Source organism: Canariomyces notabilis, assembly GCF_033297395.1.
Source record: "Canariomyces notabilis strain CBS 508.74 unplaced genomic scaffold N656scaffold_9, whole genome shotgun sequence".
NCBI lineage: Eukaryota > Fungi > Ascomycota > Sordariomycetes > Sordariales > Chaetomiaceae > Canariomyces > Canariomyces notabilis.
In genome coordinates, this window is record NW_027041831.1 from 229,560 (window position 1) to 247,110 (window position 17,551).

The 17,551-nt window shown below is 54.9% G+C and overlaps 6 protein-coding genes across 6 annotated transcripts; 4 read left to right on the plus strand and 2 right to left on the minus strand.

Moving 5' to 3' along the window:
* The first annotated feature begins 797 nt into the window (after nucleotides 1-797).
* On the plus strand, nucleotides 798-2,318 carry N656DRAFT_778559 (uncharacterized protein). The gene has a single exon (XM_064815032.1). It carries the CDS (start codon nucleotides 834-836, stop codon nucleotides 2,085-2,087), a length of 1,254 nt encoding a protein of 417 aa, XP_064670613.1. The 5' UTR covers nucleotides 798-833; the 3' UTR covers nucleotides 2,088-2,318.
* Nucleotides 2,319-2,377: 59 nt separating this feature from the next.
* N656DRAFT_778560 (uncharacterized protein) lies at nucleotides 2,378-2,793 on the minus strand. Its single transcript, XM_064815033.1, has one exon. It carries the CDS (start codon nucleotides 2,746-2,748, stop codon nucleotides 2,566-2,568), a length of 183 nt encoding a protein of 60 aa, XP_064670614.1. The 5' UTR covers nucleotides 2,749-2,793; the 3' UTR covers nucleotides 2,378-2,565.
* A 324-nt stretch (nucleotides 2,794-3,117) lies between these two features.
* On the plus strand, nucleotides 3,118-5,443 carry N656DRAFT_730471 (GMC oxidoreductase). Its single transcript, XM_064812624.1, has 2 exons — nucleotides 3,118-3,333; nucleotides 3,408-5,443. The coding sequence occupies exons 1-2, from the start codon at nucleotides 3,153-3,155 to the stop codon at nucleotides 5,123-5,125; spliced, it is 1,899 nt and encodes a 632-aa protein (XP_064670615.1). The 5' UTR covers nucleotides 3,118-3,152; the 3' UTR covers nucleotides 5,126-5,443.
* Nucleotides 5,444-6,116: 673 nt separating this feature from the next.
* Nucleotides 6,117-7,612, plus strand: N656DRAFT_797588 (uncharacterized protein; the record flags this gene model as incomplete). The annotated part of the gene is made up of 4 exons (XM_064817661.1): nucleotides 6,117-6,369; nucleotides 6,437-6,602; nucleotides 6,669-6,988; nucleotides 7,050-7,612. The coding sequence occupies 4 exons, from the start codon at nucleotides 6,117-6,119 to the stop codon at nucleotides 7,610-7,612; spliced, it is 1,302 nt and encodes a 433-aa protein (XP_064670616.1).
* Nucleotides 7,613-12,405: 4,793 nt separating this feature from the next.
* On the plus strand, nucleotides 12,406-13,927 carry N656DRAFT_730472 (protease; the record flags this gene model as incomplete). Its single annotated transcript, XM_064812625.1, has 4 exons — nucleotides 12,406-12,830; nucleotides 12,902-13,087; nucleotides 13,152-13,679; nucleotides 13,748-13,927. Coding segments are annotated over exons 1-4 (1,149 nt in total), but the record flags the coding sequence as incomplete, so codon positions are not given.
* Nucleotides 13,928-14,476: 549 nt separating this feature from the next.
* N656DRAFT_708133 (putative cytochrome P450 phenylacetate 2-hydroxylase) lies at nucleotides 14,477-16,150 on the minus strand (the record flags this gene model as incomplete). The annotated part of the gene is made up of 3 exons (XM_064811485.1): nucleotides 14,477-14,851; nucleotides 14,911-15,233; nucleotides 15,292-16,150. The coding sequence occupies 3 exons, from the start codon at nucleotides 16,148-16,150 to the stop codon at nucleotides 14,477-14,479; spliced, it is 1,557 nt and encodes a 518-aa protein (XP_064670618.1).
* Nucleotides 16,151-17,551: the final 1,401 nt, after the last annotated feature.

Sequence of the window (17,551 nt, forward strand, 5' to 3'; positions counted from 1 at the left end):
TTTCGTATTTCAAGACTTCTATAACTCTGGCTACCTACAGTAAAGCTGGATGGCAGTTTGAAAACTCTAACTTGGCTTCCTGCTTTTGATTTATGTTGATGCAATCAAATGCCATTCCGCTCAGGCCAAGGGTAATACTGCGGGTACTGTCTGTCAGCTAGTACTTCTTAAGTTCTTCCTGACTGTTGAGAGAACCCTCAGCCGGCACCCCTGAAGATGACAGGCACCGCCCTTGGCCATTTCCAACTACAGCCTACTAACGTTGACACAGCGATCAGCCACCCGCAGCAATACTAGTAGTCATGGCAGAGATATTGCGAAGCGCGCTGGCAATGACCCGGACGACTTGAGTCCTCGCATCTCCACTCAGTCCCCTGGTGGCATTGCTCCGGAGCCCTGACAGTGCTTCTACCGGATCCTCCAGTCGGGGGAGTAGCCCGAACGGCAGGCTGAGGATTGCTGAGTTCAAGATATTTCTCATTCGAGGCCATTAACATGAAAAGTACATGAACCCTCACGAAACCTCAAAACTTTCAACTTCGGCAAGTGACAAGAACACATATCTCAGATCTGGTGTTTGGGGTTTTGGTAAGGTACCTAGTTTTTGGAAGAAACCGCCATGGTTAGGTGCACAACATATGATGAGGGCGCCGTCCGCACTATATCCGCTGTACTTCGAATCCGTCTGCAGGCGTCAGAGTCCGGGTGGCTTAGTAGATTTGGTACTGAGCTATGGTAGTTTCAGTTGTTCTTGATTGGCTAAAATAAACTCTGTTGGAACTGCAACGACAACGTCGGACAACCAACAGACAGCTTGGCTACCCCAACATTGAATGTCACAGTTAAAGTCCATCCTACTCCAGCTCACCGCGGCTCTATCACTCGATACTATCCCGCAAGCGAAGCAACTAGAAGCAACATTAACCATGTCTGACAGCACTGGCTCCTTAGCCCCAAAGTCAAACTGGAACTCCATCAACCCGAAACCTGAGCCAGGTTACTTCCAAACCATCCAGTACCCCTCAGCAGATCACCTCATCATCCACGATACCCTCTACGGCACCCACACCATCACCGAGCCCGTCCTAGTCTCCCTCCTCCAGTCCCCCTCTCTCCTCCGCCTCAGCAGCGTCTGCCAGCACGGCATAACCGGCCTGCTAGGCTTCACTCCCCGCGTAACCCGTCTCGAACACTCCATCGGCGCATTCCTCCTAGTCCGCAAGGTAAACGCCACCCTGTCCGAACAAGTCGCTGCCCTCCTCCACGACATCAGCCACACGGCCCTCAGCCACGTGGTCGACTGGGCCGGCCTCTCCACACCCGGCAGCGGCAGCGGCGAGAGTTTCCATGAAGTGCACAAGACGCGGTTTGTGGAATCGACAGACCTCCCGTCTATTATAGCCCGCCACGGTTTTGGTCCAGAGGTCTTTAACGAAGGGTCTTTTCCGCTGGTTGAATCCCCCGCCCCGCACCTCTGCGCCGACAGGCTGGACTACGCGCTCCGCGATGCGGTGGGCTTTGGGAAACTTGACTTGCAAGATGCGAGGAGAGTGTATACCTCGGTGATGGCATATCCAGACGCTACCACCTCCCCGCACCGCATGCTCGTTCTCACAGATCGGGACTTGGCAATGACCCTGGCAAGAGCTTACCTTGCTGTTGACAGAGATGTGTGGTCCAACCCGGCACATATTAGTGTCTATCAGCGCGCGGGAAGGGTTATTGGGGATGCGATCCGATCTGGGGTTGTGCGGGAGAGTGACTTGTGGGGGCTGTCGGATAGGGAGTTTTGGAAGGTGCTTAGGGAGGCGACGGATGAGGTTGGGAAGGAGTCTATGCGGAGGTTGGAAGTGGAGGGGTTGCCAGAGGACGAGAATCTGGGGTTGCCGGTCGGGACTAAGGTGAGGACGTTGGATCCGGATGTTCTTGGTGGTGGTGGTGGTGATGATGATGATGATGCGGAAGCCGGAGGACCTGGGGGCGGGTTGACTTGTCAGGCCTTGTCTGTATGGTGTCCGGCCTGGGCTGAGGAGCGGACGGCATACATCCTGGCGAGGAAAAGATTGCAGGGGATTGAATCGTCCTGATTTCTTAAAGCGGCACAAATGCCGTTGGGACTCTCTGGACTTAACGGCCTACTGCATGTACTAGTAGGTAGAATCACTTGCCTTCTCCTCCCTCCTTGGGCTATCCAACACCTCGCACCCATCCTCGGGGATCCCCTTTCCGGGGTAAGCAAGTAGTAGAATAGTCCCTGAGTTGATACTTGACTCATCTAGAGGGCATCAGTAGTAGCCAGCCAATGTATAAGCCGATGGTGAAAGATCTGCGGATTGAATAGGTCCTATGGCATTGCTGAAATGCCTCTTTCAAGCAACCCCCAGCGACTCTCTGAATATGGATGCTCAGCACTAGTTGCACAACTGCCCAACTTTTGGTTAAGAACAACACCTAAACCTTGGCACGGCTATTGTAAGCTTATCATCCCGTTTCCCCTATTCATATCTCTACCGTCGCCCGTCAATATCACAGTGTTGACCGGGAAGCTGTCGGTCAGGCAACAAGCTACATGTACCAAGTAGGGAGAGGAGTGGTGGTTGACATTAGCTGACATGCATGTCCAATGCAACCTGAAGCCAGTATGTAAGTCATCATGCTAAGTGTTAACATGCCGGCGACAACATTTAAGGTGTTGTAACTTGTAGTGGCCTGGTTGAGATCCAGCTGGGCACCTGTGTGAACCCACATGCTGACATGAATGCCTGTTTCAACCCTGCTTGCATCCAATATGCATCCCAATATGCCTTAGTTGAGGTCAATAGTGATGGTGTTCAAGTATTACCTTACTAATGGCAGAGGACCCCCTCTCCCTACCACCCCCCTTCATTACCAAGCAAGCCAAGTATTGCGGCATGTCAGCTCACTGCAACATGATCCCCTGCAGTCACACGCGGGAAGCACACGCGGTAAGCCGGGGCTTGACCGGATCCGGGCAGGGATGACATAGCACCCAGCATGGGTATTGATTCTCAGCGTGACAGCAGCTCAAGGGATAAAAGGCCCGGGGAAACACCTAATGCGCGCCTACCAAAAGTATGGGAGCGCAGTCTTGAGTCGTTGCAAGTCAAGTTGAGGTCTCGTAACCTACAGTTATGGCAGAACTAAGAAGTGCGCTCTCAATCGTTTCCCTTGCCTGCCATCTGGCCTTCTCTCTAGCTGCGGCGACGACCACAGGCAGCGAGCCTTTCGATGGGGCTGCATATGACTATATCGTAGTGGGCGGGGGCATCTCGGGACTTGTAGTCGCCAACCGTCTGACCGAGGACCGGCAGAGTGAGTATACTAATCATTGACTGGTCTGTTCTCACCTTGTTTGTCCCCAGGGCTGACATCGTCATACTTTCCAGCCACCGTGCTTGTCCTCGAACGGGGCTATTTTGACGACAAGCCCGAGGCCATTGTGCCGTGGTATGCCAACGGCCTGGATACCAGCGTCATGATCAGGCCACAATCTGCTCCAATCCCCGGACTCAGGAATGCTACCTACTCGGTTGCCGTAGCCGCTGTGGTTGGAGGCGGCTCCGTCGTCAACGGCATGGGATTTGCTCGAGGCAGCAAAACCGACTATGACGCCTGGGAGGAGCTGGGTAACCCCGGCTGGGGATGGGAGGACCTGCTGCCATATTTCCGCAAGAGCTCTACTTTCCATCCGCCCTCCCCTAGAGCCGCAGCGCGCTGGAATATGACGTGGGACCTGTCGGTGTATGGCAACGGGCCGGTCCCTGCGCACATATCCGACTTCCAGTATCCCGACAACGCCGTGGTCTGGGATGCCATGAGAAATCAGCCTGGCCTCCCCGTACCCCCAAGCCCCGACGCTGGGTACGGGTCGGGTGCGTTCTGGGCGCCATCCAGCATCGACACGCGCGCGCAGACCCGTGCAACGGCTCGGTCAGCATACTACGATCCCGTCAACGCCACACGGCCGAATCTCCGTCTCGTAACGGGGCAGACGGCGACCGAGATTCTCTTTAGTCCTGGACGGCCGCTGAGAGCGAAAGGTGTCCGGATGGTTTCCCGCCTCGACAACACGCGGCGCGACGTCTACGCCAGAAAGGAGGTGATCCTGGCCGCCGGCGCGATCCAGACGCCCCAGCTGCTTCAATACAGCGGGATTGGCCCCGCTTCCGTGCTCCAGGCTGCCGGTGTGGAGGTGAAGAAAGACATGCCCTGCGTCGGCGCAAACCTGCAAGACCATCCGAGCATGGTGCTGCAGTTCAACCTGTCCAACCAGTCCTTTCCAAACCCGGACACCATCACCACCAACGCGACCTTCAACGCCACCGCCTGGGATGAATATCTCACCAACCGAACCGGCCCGCTCACCACCGCCGGGGGGAACACCATCATTTGGTATTCATTGTCCCACCTGAATTCCTCGGCCGCAGCATCCTCCCTTGCCAGCCGACTGCTCGATCAAGACGCGCGTCTTTACCTCCCAGAGGTCTACCAAACCTCCCCGGCTTTGCTCCGCGGCTACCTCGCGCAACGAGCCCTCCTTTCCAACCAATTCAACACCACCACCTCGCGCATCGCAGTCCAACCACTACGGCCGACCGGAATCTCCCCAGCATCCCTCCTGAAACCCCTCTCCCGTGGCACAGTCACTCTCAACGCGAGCAACCCTTTGCACGGAGGCGGCCTGCCCGTGGTGCAGTACAACACCTTCCAAAACCCTCTCGACGCCGAGACCGTCGCATCCATCGTCCGCCGGGCACGAAAATTCTGGTCTTCCCCTGAACTGTCCCCCCTGCACCCAGTCGAGGTAGCTCCCGGCCCGCAGTATCAAACCGATGAGGAGATCCTCAACGCGCTGCTGTCGACGGTCAACACGCCCGTGCCCCTCCTCCGGCCGTCGCTCGCACACCCCTCAGGCACGTGCGCCATGATGCCGGAAAGGTTGGGTGGGTGTGTTGGGCCGGATTTGAGGGTTTACGGGGTGAAAGGGTTGAGGGTTGTGGATGCGAGCGTGCAGCCGCTGATTATTGGCACGGCGCTGCAATCGACCGTGTATGCGGTTGCGGAGAAGGCGGCGGATTTGATTAGATTCGAGGCTGGCGGTTGATGGCCTGACGGAGGTGGTACCTCATGAGTGGATAAACAAGCAGTGAAGCACCATTGAGCTGGGTGTTGAGGTTAATGCCGACAGCGTGGGCGTAAAGCAGCGAGCTGGAGGGGTAGCTTCCCGTCTTCAGGTGGTTTGTCTGTAGGGTACTTTGAGCACCTACGTACCTAAGGTACTTTCTTGAACTTCAAGCTTGCAACTTAAGGATTGCCTCTCGCAGGTTGAATGACGGAAGGGAGGCCCTTCTTTCAACTTTCTCAACGAAATGACAATGATCGACTCGACCGAACAGTTAACACCCGCGACAAGTGTTTGTAGGTTTTGCTCACAGCCTCTTTTATGGGGTGACAGCAGGGACTGCCAAGCGCTCCTTCCCGCGATCATCCTAGTCATCAGCGGGGTGAAGATGGGCCGGTCAAGCAGGAGCCCCACAAGGGTCGTAAAGCTGAAAAGCGTGTGGGGTTGACTTTGCAGCGCCAAGCTTTAGGCGTTAACGCCTTCATCTTAACCAAAGGGGTGGAAATGAAGATCCGAGACAAGACTCGGACCTGATTGACGCGCACCCACACTGCCATACGGTCAACAGGCCATCTACTGAGAGTCAAAGAGTTCGACGCAGGGCATCAGCATTTTCAAAGAGTGCGCTTCCGGGATTATAAAGAGACTCGGGATGCTCACAGTACAATACGAGTGGTGGTGTTGTGGTGGTGAGGCAGTGTGGTGTTTAGCGTCTTTGCGAAGCCAGCCTTACCATGCCACAATTCGCTAATCCTCTGACGGTTCGCTTGGCATGTCGAAAAGCGGCATGGTCTGCGTGCTCTAATGGGAGAGCATGGGACGAGACGGGGTGGAAGTGCCAATGCGAATAAGAATAATTTATGAGCTGCGGCTGCCCCCGACCGTTTCCCAGCTTTTGTTCCCTTCATTCGGTTCCGTCGTCTTACCCTCCAAGACTCTCCTGGCAACCACGGCCGGCTGTCAGTCAACAAAAATGGCCGTCATGAGCCTTTGCCGCCTGAATCTGATGGCCGTTGCGGCATGGCTCCCCGCCGTGTCGGCCCAATTGGGGCGCGAACACCCGAAGCCATGGACGGCAGCTATGCAGACGCCGGCTCCCGAGATATTCAAGGCCGACATTGGCTTTGTCTCGGCTCCGGCGCTCACGGCTCGGCCTCATCCCAGGGACGTGTTCCAGAAGCGACAGAGCGGGGACAAAACATGTGGCTACGTCGACGGAGATGCAGGTCAGTCTCCCCTGTTGTCCCGATTTCCTCGCCATGAGTTGGTCCTAACGCCATCCCCGATACAAAGCGTCCGCCTATGTTTGCAAACACACCGAGGCCGTGTGCCGCTACAATGAGGATGCTTCGGCCGTGGGCTGCTGCTTGACCGAGGACTGCAACATCTACACGGCCTGCCTCCCCTATTCCTCGTCCAGGCAGAGCTCAACCCTCAACATGGACAGGACACGATATTGGTATGCCCTGCCCGCATGGCAACCGTGGCTCGGTGCCCCTCGGCCTGGCCCAAGCTAACCAGACAGTTCCGATTCGCTTCAACCGTCCTGTGCCACCCTGGTTTACATGGACGATACCTGGTCCGGCTATACCGTCCCGTCATGCGACTCGGTGGCCACGACATATCAGTTTTACATAACCCCGACAAACGGTGTCAGCACTACTAGCTCCCGATCCTCCCGATCCTCCCGTTCCTCCAGCACGGAGTCGTCAACGAGTGAGACCGAGAGCTCCAGCACTCAGTCCCGAAGCGGAGCCACAGAGAATCCAGACCCCGGGCCCGTTGCCCAGGAGTCATCGTCAACCCCGATTGGACCCATTGTCGGTGGAGTAGTCGGCGGTGTTGGTGAGTAACCCATTTCACAACTCACATCCTTAAGCACGGGACTCAGCTGACAATGCTCTAGCCCTCCTCGCCCTAATCGCCCTCGGCGTCTTCCTCCTCATCCGCAAGAAGCGCAACCAAAACCCGCCCTCACCACCGGGCCCACCCCTCAACCCGGGCATGTACCCCAACCAATCACCACACTCGGGCATGGCCGCCATGGCAAACGTGCCCCCTGGACCCGGCGGCTCTCCTGGCCCGCAGTTCATGGATCCGCGGTACAGCGTCGCCGCGCCGTCCACTATGGCAGGCATGCCGCATCAGGGCCAGGCACAGCAGGGACAGGGACCGATCAGCCCCGCTACGTCACCGTCTCCGAGCCCGTCGCCCATGTTCCCCTCCTCGCATTCGCCGTCTATGATGTCCTCTGTCCCGCCGGGTCATCCGGGTCATCAGTCGATGTATGGTATGCAGGCGCAGCCGGGGCAGCCGATGATGCAGCAGAATGGAGCGTACCAGGCGCCGCAGCAGCAGAATGGGCAGTATATGGCGTACCAGCCGCCACCGATGCAGCAGCAGCAGCATGTGAATGCTGCGGAGTTGCCTACGCAAAAGGGGGATGGGCAGCTTCATGAGTTGTCTTAACTCTTGAGCTTGTTCCCGGGCCTGATTCTGGCTGGGCCGAGCGGAGATGCCGCTGGTGGGGTACCTTACTAGTACTGTAGAAGTCGGGGTGTAGACTATGGGGGACTTCATCATTCATGTTGGAAGATATCTTAGACTTTTTGGATTCTGGCGTTCATACGTTCGGTATTCAGCGGGGATATCTAAGTAGATGGACATATTGTTTTAAGCTTTACATCCTGGATGGATGTGGATCAGGGGGTTGTATTAATGATACCTTCTTTGGTGCCCACACCTTCTCCCCAGTTTCTTGCTATCCTGCATTGTTCCAGGCGCGCCGATTAGAATGTAAGGTGCTGTACATTCCCTTATGTCTCATCAATTTGACAACTGATGGTAGAGACGCCTCAGGTATGTACCCCTACGGACACCCCTCAGGCTTCTCCGGTTCCGGCTGACACCACTGCTCACATCTCCCCACAGCCACCGTGATCATCCCCGGGCCCACAGTACAATACAATGTCCCCTGGTAACAATATGGCTCCCACCCTTGAAGTTCTGCGGGCATCCCAGCACAAGGATCATCCAGCTCGCAATTCTGTGGTGGGCGTGGTGGCGGACACTTGTCTGGCTTTGGCGGTTCAGGTTCGGGCGGCTGACACCACTCCTCGCAGCGGCCCATGGGTATGGTGACCATGCCCCCGCCTACGGTGCAGTACAAGGCGCCTTGGTTGCAGTAGGGTGTCCAGCCTGAGAGTAGGGCCAGGTTGGCGCAGGGTTCGGGGTTGCATGGTTTTTTTGAGGTTGAGGTGGTTTGAAGGGTGGTGGTGGTCACGGTGGGTGCAGCGTTGACGGGTTCAACTTGAGAGAGGGGGGCGAGGAGGAGCGCTAGGAGGCTCAGCGCGGGCGTGGATATATGTAGGAGGTTGGGGGCCATGTTGTTTTGCAAAGGCAAAACGGTGTGTTGATTGTTGATCAGGGGTTGGTGTGAGTGAGATAGGTATAGCACCTCAGGTATGTTGAGAGCACGGCTGAGGAAGTTGCAAAGGGGCGTGATGCTGGTGTTTAATAGCAACCGAACCGAGCTGTCCTGTTTTCACAGCTCGGGCTACCCTCATTGCCGGATGTACTACCGGTTTGGGTGGAAGGTATGATGCCGATTGGATGTTTATATTGCATCTCTAAAGTTCCGAGCAGCTTCATCAACTCCGGATCAAGTCTCGGCAAATTCCAGCTAGGTAATCTGGGACCATCTATAACCCAACTGGCCTTTTTGTAAATGAACCTAGAACTTGTTGGTATCGCTATGAGTAATTCCTCTTGGTTCCTTACGCAAGATACTATGTTTATTGTCTACAATCCTAGTAAGCTTGGATACGTTGAGAGGCAGGGCTCCAACAATGGTGCAGGAAGACACTTTTCGTGGTGAGGCGAGATAGCCTCTGCTTTAAACTACGGCATTATATACTAGCATGTTTGAAGCTGATATGGTATGTACTGGCATGTTTTGAGCTGGTATATTATGTATGCTATGTCATGTACTAGTACGTCACGTACTGTGCCAGTTCCGGAGCCAGGATACGCTATATCATGTTATAGGTTAGACTAGGATGTTATATACTATCTCACGCCATGTACTGGTCTATGGCAGATGGCAGACGGCCCGGAATATAGGCTAGCTCAGGGAAGAACTTCCAGGTTATCAGGGCAAGCTCAGGACAATCAGCCACAGCTTACCCCGGAGCTCACCCCAGATTAGGACTATGAACGAAAAAGGAATTTTCGTGTGCCCAGATTCGTCGCAGACAACCAGGCTCTTTCCTGTGGAGTGTAGTAATTTCCTCACCATCAGCAAGACGAGAAGGCCATGTATGGACCATGGACTTCTGTATGAACCAATAGAGACTACCTAGTGTTGGTGTTACCCGGAGTAAAGTCCGTATGCCGTTCACTCCGTCGCTTTATCCTAGATACAATACATACATGTACTTGTAACTAGGTACCTGAAACTGATGCTACCCCTTATCTCCAATGAGGCACCTTTCCCGCCGTTCTGGGTCTATGACGCAGCACTCTCTTCTCCATAGTGTATGTACATGTACTACGTGACAGGTGACTTTCCCCTAGACCAAGACGCTCCGCCGTTGTTGAGGGCTTGCGTCGGTTACGATTCATGTAAGGTACTGTACATACCTAGGTACTAGTAGGTAGTCAAGAATGTCATTGTCTAGTGACCCCCAGGCGGCTTCATGCAACTTGGCAGTTGAGCCGCTTTGCAGTTGGGTGATGCATGAATGGTCGAGACTAAAGTAACAAGAAGCATGTATGTATGTACTTATGTAGGTACTGTAAGTACGTGAACCGCAGGCTATAGGTGTTTTAACCTGTAAACACATACCTTGTCTGGGGACTCTGGGCAGTCTGTTACACACGTCCAACATTGCTACCTACTGTTTCTAGTGCACACGCCGTTGGATTCCACTCTGGATTTAGGCTCGTTAGGCAAGCCAATAATGGGACGGGCACTTTGTGATGTGTCCAGGTATTGTGTATGACAAGCAATGGGACTCGGAGGTGACACGATGATTCTAGTAGGCTGACTACCTAGGTAGGTACCTACTTATATACATGTAACGCTAACCTCAATATTTACTCCATGTCATAGAACTGTCTCCATACTTCATACAAGAAGAGTCCTACAGATTCCACTCCTGGCCCGTAATTCCCTTCATGCTAGTCCAGCACGAGTGTCGTCCAGTGTAGGGGAGCGTCACGTGCGAATGTCCATACATGTGGAGGGCACCGTGGCACGTACGGGCAGATTGGAAGCGCCTGAGTTTGATTAGCTATTTGTTTCTCTTGCACCTGTCAGTGTAGGTGGCATGGAACAGTTCAAGTTTTCTTATCATTCGGTCTAGAAACTCGCCGGTTACTCCCAAAGTACCTTATTTTGGGATTCTGGCAGTGGAATGAGGCGTTGGACCCTGTTTTGGGTCATTATGATATGTTGCCCAACTGACACAGTCTTATCTGGCGGTGGGCAGTTAATATATTGATCTATTCTAAGCAACATTCACATCAACACCTAGCTACCTTCCATAGTTTTCGGGCTTACGGCGTGGCATGAGCGAAGACTTGTTCGGTATCATTCAATCCTCTGGTGGCTGAGTTGAGACTGCGTGCCTACCTAGGCATGCTTACTAGTTCCACGCAGCCTGGGGGCTGTCGTTTGATTCCAGACTTATCATCTCGTGTCTGGTATTGTGCCATCGCATGGCCAGGAGACCTCATCAGGAGCGAGGAGATGCAGGTTCCGATTCGTGACATATAGTAGCAGCCACCTCCCACGCGCATGCTTCTTTATATGCAGCAATATATTAAGCGACGGCTCATTTTGGAAGCCGAAAGTTGATGGACTGCCCGGACCCGGTTCTAGGAGAATTAGAGCATGCAACTACCGAACTCCGTCTTCAGGCTGATTTCAAGCGACGACCCAGGGCGGTGGTCTCTTCCGTTCGCTAAGGCATGTCGACGGTTATTCTCTAGGCAAAGCTTAATGATATAAGAAGCATCCACTGTTTCACTTGAGAATATAGAAGCTTTTTCTCCATTTCCATACGAGGCACCAACAGCCAGCTCTGAGCCGATCTTTCAGGTTTGTCTCCCTACTACTGATCCCTCTGCACGGCCTTTCTTACACGCTGGCGGCCAGTGCCCCAACTGGGAAGGTGACCTGGACACGGCCATGGCACCAGAACTTTGTTGCTTGGCGCGATCCTATCTGATTCTGTCAGCGGTGTTATCGGTCACATGTCGTCGAGTCCGAGTCTTGCGAGTCGTGGGACGTTGCCGGTCAAAGTTGCATTCCGCGTCCACCCCAAGGCGGTGTATGCCGGGGACATCATCCTAGGTCGGGCGTATTCGGCCGATATCCATGATTCCATGCAAGTCTCCCGCGCACAGCCCGCACATAAGGGTACCACTTTCTGTTCCTGTCGGTGTAACCGTGGCAGAGGGCTGCAGAGAGCTAAATATCCTTATGTACAGTACCATCTCAGTCAGCCAATATAACTGCCGTTCAACGGTCGGATGTGCCGCTTGCAATGACGCATGCGTACATGTAAATCTACTGCAGGGTGTTTGGTCGACTGATCTTACTAACTACTAGTACCTCCTAAGGTTTCCCCAGCCAGTTTGACATCGGCACCGCGGCATGGAAACGGTTTTGATATCCATCTCACAGTACGGTTGCGGCTCGTCCCTTGGCCCCTACATGTAAGCACTGAGACCCCTTTGTGTGAATTCACGGTTCATTACCTCCAAACGGCCATCCACAGCCACAGAGGGAGCCCTGAATGCCACCTTCCATGATATGTACTACTACTCCTGGAGCATCTGCCTTGCGCCAACGAAGCCTAGGGTTTCTAAGTCCCCCCGGCGCCGTTCCGTCGTCGCATGCCGGGCTGGGCTGCAGCCAGCATGCACATGCACACCCACCGACTACCTTAGACATCAGTCGGCTTCCCACACCACAGACAGTCCGAAGCACGCAAAATCTGCCAGATGCCCCGAACCAAGCCGTTATCGGTAGGTCAGAGGTCTTGCGTGACTGCAGGGCATTTCCTTGCTATGCTCTCCACACATCGACCGAAGGTTGCCAGGGGAGGGACGGATCCCATCCCATCCCATCCCAACGTCAGCGGTAGGTAGCTGCTAAGAGTAACCTTCCTTCTTGCAACACAAGTTATCAAACTATCAAGGTAAGTTGACGATCTGGGTCTCCCGTATGAGGAAGGTCGAGATATGATTGCTTGGGTGGAACCTGATCTTGGTGCTGGCCAGGAAATAATAAATAGACGCTTGAAAAGTCGTTGTTGATGTCTAAACGAGAGCACAGAACGACACAACCCCGAGCCCATCTCATCTAATCTTCCAAGTACACCCAGCTCCTCAGTACAGTAGATCCTAGTCTAGTCCTGACACCATGCAACTCCTCGCTTGGGCCTCTCTCCTCCCCCTCGCCCTTGCGGCGCCCGTGTTCCAGCCCCGGGCCGCCCAGCTCATCCCGGGAAGCTACATCATCAAGCTCAAAGACGGCTCGTCCAACGCCGCCCTGGAGAACACCCTCAAGCATCTCAAGTCGACCAAGACGGACCACGTCTACCGCGCCGGCCGGTTCAAGGGCTTCGCGGCAAAGCTGAGCCCGGCTGTCCTGGATACCGTGAGCAGGTTGCCCGAGGTATGGTGCCCCTCAACCCACATACTTGTGGTTCATACCCAGACCCAAGCTAACTGGAGGTGAACGCTTAGGTTGAATACATCGAGCAAGACGCCATCGTCCGCGCCAACGATTTCGTGACCCAAGCCGGCGTCCCCTGGGGTCTTGCACGCATCTCGCACCGCACGACGGGCGCAACGTCGTACGTCTACGACGACAGCGCCGGCGAGGGGACCTGCGCGTATGTCATTGACACAGGCATCTACGTGAACCACACCGTGAGTCAGCCCTCCCTCCCTTCCCTTCAACCCCAATTTCATTTACATTACTAACCCCGTGCAGCAATTCGAAAACCGCGCGCAATGGCTCGCCAACTTCGCCGACAGCGACAACCGCGACGGGCACGGCCACGGCACGCACGTCGCGGGGACCATCGGCGGGGTGGACTACGGCGTGGCGAAGAAGACCAAACTCTTCGCGGTCAAAGTCCTGCGCGCCAACGGGTCGGGCACACTCTCCGGTGTCATCGCGGGGATTGACTTTGTCGCCGCCGACGCCGCCGCGCGGGCTTCGACCGACTGTCCCAAGGGGAGTGTGGCGAATCTGAGTCTGGGGTCTTCAAGATCTACCGCTGTGAACGCGGCTGCTGCCGCGGCGGTTAGGGCGGGGGTGTTTCTCAGTGTGGCGGCCGGGAATGATGACGATGATACGCAGTTTTATTCGCCTAGTTCCGAGCCGACCGTGTGTACCGTTGGTGCGACGGATGTGGACGATGTCAGGGCGTGGTTTTCGAATTATGGTGCGGGCGTGGATATCTTTGCGCCCGGGGTGGAGGTGTTGAGTAGTTGGATTGGGTCGACGACTGCTACGGTATGTGTTGACTTGCCCCTTTCTTGACCTCCTGAGTGGTTTGTTGACAGGGGGTTTGTTGTGACCAGAATACCATCTCGGGCACCTCGATGGCCGCCCCTCACATTGCTGGCCTCGGTGCCTACTACCTTGCCCTCGAGGGCCCCAAGACGCCCGGCGAGCTGTGCGAGTACCTCAAGGCTGTCGCCACTCTGGGTACCATTACCGACCTTCCCGCCGGGACGTTTAACGGGATCGGGTTTAATGGCAACCCACAAGCCTAGAGTGGCCAAGGGCTGGTCTAGGTCATGAGATATGACTCGAGTTGGATACTAGAACAATCTGCTGGTTTGTGAATAATTATCGGGTCTGGGAATGTTGTTAGGGGTGTTTCAGGATCACGTACTGATTGTTCAAGTTCGAGAGCTTGCTGTGATCGACATGTTAGACAGGTTACCTATCAATCGTACCGCTGGGATGTTGCTTACTATCTTACCTTGCCTGCTTCCGTAAAGCGCATGAAGGGATTGCATGTGGAACTTTCTCACCCGTTGAATCTCTGTTCTTGCTGATGAAAAGAAACTGAACACGAAGCTGCTCCTTGTCATTGACGGTACCTCGGAGGTTGTAAGGCAGCAGCAAGCTCTCGATGCCCAAGGCAATCGGTGAGCCGCAGAGCTATCCTTGTGATTGTGCGACACGAGTCACCTGTTCCCGGCCCTCCAGGAGCAACAGTCTTGACTGCTATGGTCATCTATTTATTCACAGGTAGCCATGCAATGAGTTGGGGCGTGAGTGATACTCGGATAATGACTGAGCTACAGCCCCCTAGTCCGCTCATCAGTCTCCTTAATCCATCTCTCTAACTTCTCCAAATCCCTCACTTTGAATCCCACCTTAAAGGGCTTCGGCTCCGTAGTCAGCGCCGTAGGGATAGCATTACACTCAATAGCATCAAGAATCGGCGCATCGGCCGGATCGCGGGCCGGGTGCATCGTAAACGCCGTAATCAGACGGATGTAAGCTGTGTAGAGCTCGCGATTTGCCAGGTGTGAACCTGCGCACATGCGCGAGCCCGCGCCGTAGGCGTAGTGTGCTGTGCCCGACCCCTCGCCCTGGTCGAGATATCGCTCGGGGATGAAGCGATATGGGTTGTTGAAGTGGGAGTCGTCATAATCGGCGGCATATGCGTTCTGTGCATGTCAGCATGGTATGATTTCTGATTGGAGTGGCGGGTGGGGTGACTGCGTACCATGAAAAACGTCGTGCCGGCCGGAATTCTGGCACCGTTGTATACAATCTCCTTGGTGCTCACCCGCGGTAGGCAAATGGGGATCACGGTCCAGAAGCGCAGCGTTTCCTTCACCAAGGCCGTTACGTAGGGCACGTTCTCTTCCACCAGGCACCGCTCCCATGCGTCCCCATTCGGGTACGCGGACATGATTGCCTCGTATGCCCTTTGCTGGATGCGCTGACCATCTGGTGAGGCTAGGTATGCGATTCCCATGATCAAGTTACCAGGAACAGTATCCAGGCCAGCGGAGACCATGGTCAAGCAGATGGACTTGACCTCGGCTAATGCAGATCAGTTGCGTGTCCCCATTAGCTTCTGTGGATTCTCATACGGACATACCCTCATTAAGCTTAGCCTCGGGATCCTTGAGAATGTTTCCTGTGATGCACGGCTTGTCGGTGCCTTGAGCGATCCGTTCCTTCAGCATGTCCAGCAAGAAGGTCAGGTACTTGTCGCGGCGGACGCGGAAGTCTTGAGCTTCGCGGTTCATTTTGGGAAATATACGCAGAAGTGGGATGTAGTCCTGCCAGTTGTTGCTGGTGGAGCGGAAGTTGGACACGCCGCGCTCGACATCGCATATCTCTCTGAGCAGGGCGTCATCTACATTGCCTTCGATACGGAAGCCGTAGTTCAGCATCAGGCTGGTGTTCAGGGCAAAGCGCTGGAAGTAGGCGATGGGGTTGATGTCGACCGAACCACCCTTGTTGTCCTTGAGGAGCTCCCTGATGCTCGCAGTGCTCTCGAGGTCGATGATGGGCATGTAGGACTGCACGGCGGGACGGTTGAGGGCCGTGGCGGCGGCCTTGCGGCGTCGCTTGCACGACTCGTCCCAGGGTGAGGTGCCAATGGTGAAGCCCTGCGAGGTGGAGACGACGCTGTGGAAGGTGTGGAAGGTCGGCCGTGAGATGAGGGCTGACGGGTCCTTGATCCAAAGCTGGCGCACTGAGTCGAAGCTGTTGGCGAATACGACGCGCCTGTTGCCCATTCGGACCTGAAAGACTGGCCCATACTTTTTTGCCCATTGCGCGGCCACTGTGGCGTGCTTGTTGCCCAGCTGCAGTAGGTTGCCGAAGATAGGAACTCCGGGGATTTCTGGCAGGCCTTTGATCTTGGGCACATCGGTGCGGTTGAAGTAGCGGACGAGGAAGTAAACCACCACCACTGTGGCTATCGCGATCGTCTGGGGAGTTAGTGCCATGATGCTAGGTCCAGGAAAGAGGAACAAAGCAGGTTCGATGGATGGAACTGATCAGAATAGCGGTCTGGCAAGCGCGATCCGGGCGGGGGATTGACGATAGATGTTCCTTCCGGTACATTTCCGTGCAGGATCCAACTTCCGAGTCGTATATGAGCGGCCTAAAGCCGACGGGAGCGGGGGGGACGCGATCGTCATACCGTTGCGGATGCTCCTGTCGTACTGCGTCGACGGCGGCTATAGGCGGCATTTCAATCGGGGATCCTCTGCCCAGCATTTCCACTTCAAAAGCGATTGCAAAGCCCGCAAGTCGTACAACTCGTCCATCCATGGATCCCGCCGATCCAACCCAGGAGCTGAGAGATGTTTGGATGACTTCAACAAACCCTCAGGTGCAGTTTCCCTAGGGTTTAGCGATATCATTGCCCGTGTCGCCCTATCGATAGGGCATTGCCCCACCTCTTAGGGGCACACTAACCTCACTGTCTCAGCTAAATTCTGGCAATCACGGCAATCTCCGTCGGCTAAGCCCTGTCTTGCACTTCCACCTGAACATCGCTTCAGGTTCGACTTCCCTCTCATGCACAACTCTCGTACTACAGCCCAGCTGAAGGTCAAATTGGGTATACACATACATTGATCTTGACTTTCCACCATTAAACGGACATCTCATGGCGCAAATCCAGGAACTTGTCATCAGCCACTTCGGAGGGAGGCGTGGTGTCGCAGCGCGCCTTCCGTTTGCCGATGACGAAGCCGACTGTTTGAGCGCTGTTCTCAGAGCTCAATATCTTCCGGTAGGGCTGCTCGGCATTCTAGAGCTTATCAAGCATTACTACATGCAAAGTCTAGGCCAGCTACCAGACGGAAGGAAAACTTGAATGCCGGAGAATAACCAGCCTTGCGAGAACGAGCCGCAGGACGACCTCAAGCAGACCGCCAGAGCAGGGTGTTAGGGCCAAAATGGGTATGTAGGCGGGATGGATGGAAGCTACGGGTTTCCCACGGCGAGCGAGTGCCTATTCCTGGGGCACGAGTTGCTGGTGAGCTGCTCGAATGAACCCTTCGCTCTCGTCCCGAATTCTCTCAGACGCGCAGATGAAGCTATAGGCATACAGCAACCGAGCAAGGTATGCAAGAAGTCAACGAGTTCTTCATGACCGTAGTCCTTGAGTCAGGGCGAATAACAAGATGATGGGGTTTATCAATACCCGCACCCAATATCACGAGAACTCTCGGTCAGAGGCTCGTCACCTTAATCTTGGGTTACCCTGCCGAACATGACAGACAACAGCAAAGACAAGACAGCTCTTGTTGTTATCGAAGACGGCCCCGCACGAGACATGCTCAAGTGAAAACTCCAAATAAGGCACCGCCGCCAAGCCACGTGTGCTCGCTGGGCTC

Bases quoted from the DNA above. Each gene is read 5' to 3' on its own strand.
- N656DRAFT_730471 (XM_064812624.1), top strand. From the start codon at position 3,153: ATGGCAGAACTAAGAAGTGCGCTCTCAATCGTTTCCCTTGCCTGCCAT. The intron at 3,334-3,407 runs GTGAGTATACTA...CATACTTTCCAG, and splicing joins TCTGACCGAGGACCGGCAGA to CCACCGTGCTTGTCCTCGAA.
- N656DRAFT_778559 (XM_064815032.1), top strand. From the start codon at position 834: ATGTCACAGTTAAAGTCCATCCTACTCCAGCTCACCGCGGCTCTATCA.
- N656DRAFT_778560 (XM_064815033.1), bottom strand. From the start codon at position 2,748: ATGTGGGTTCACACAGGTGCCCAGCTGGATCTCAACCAGGCCACTACA.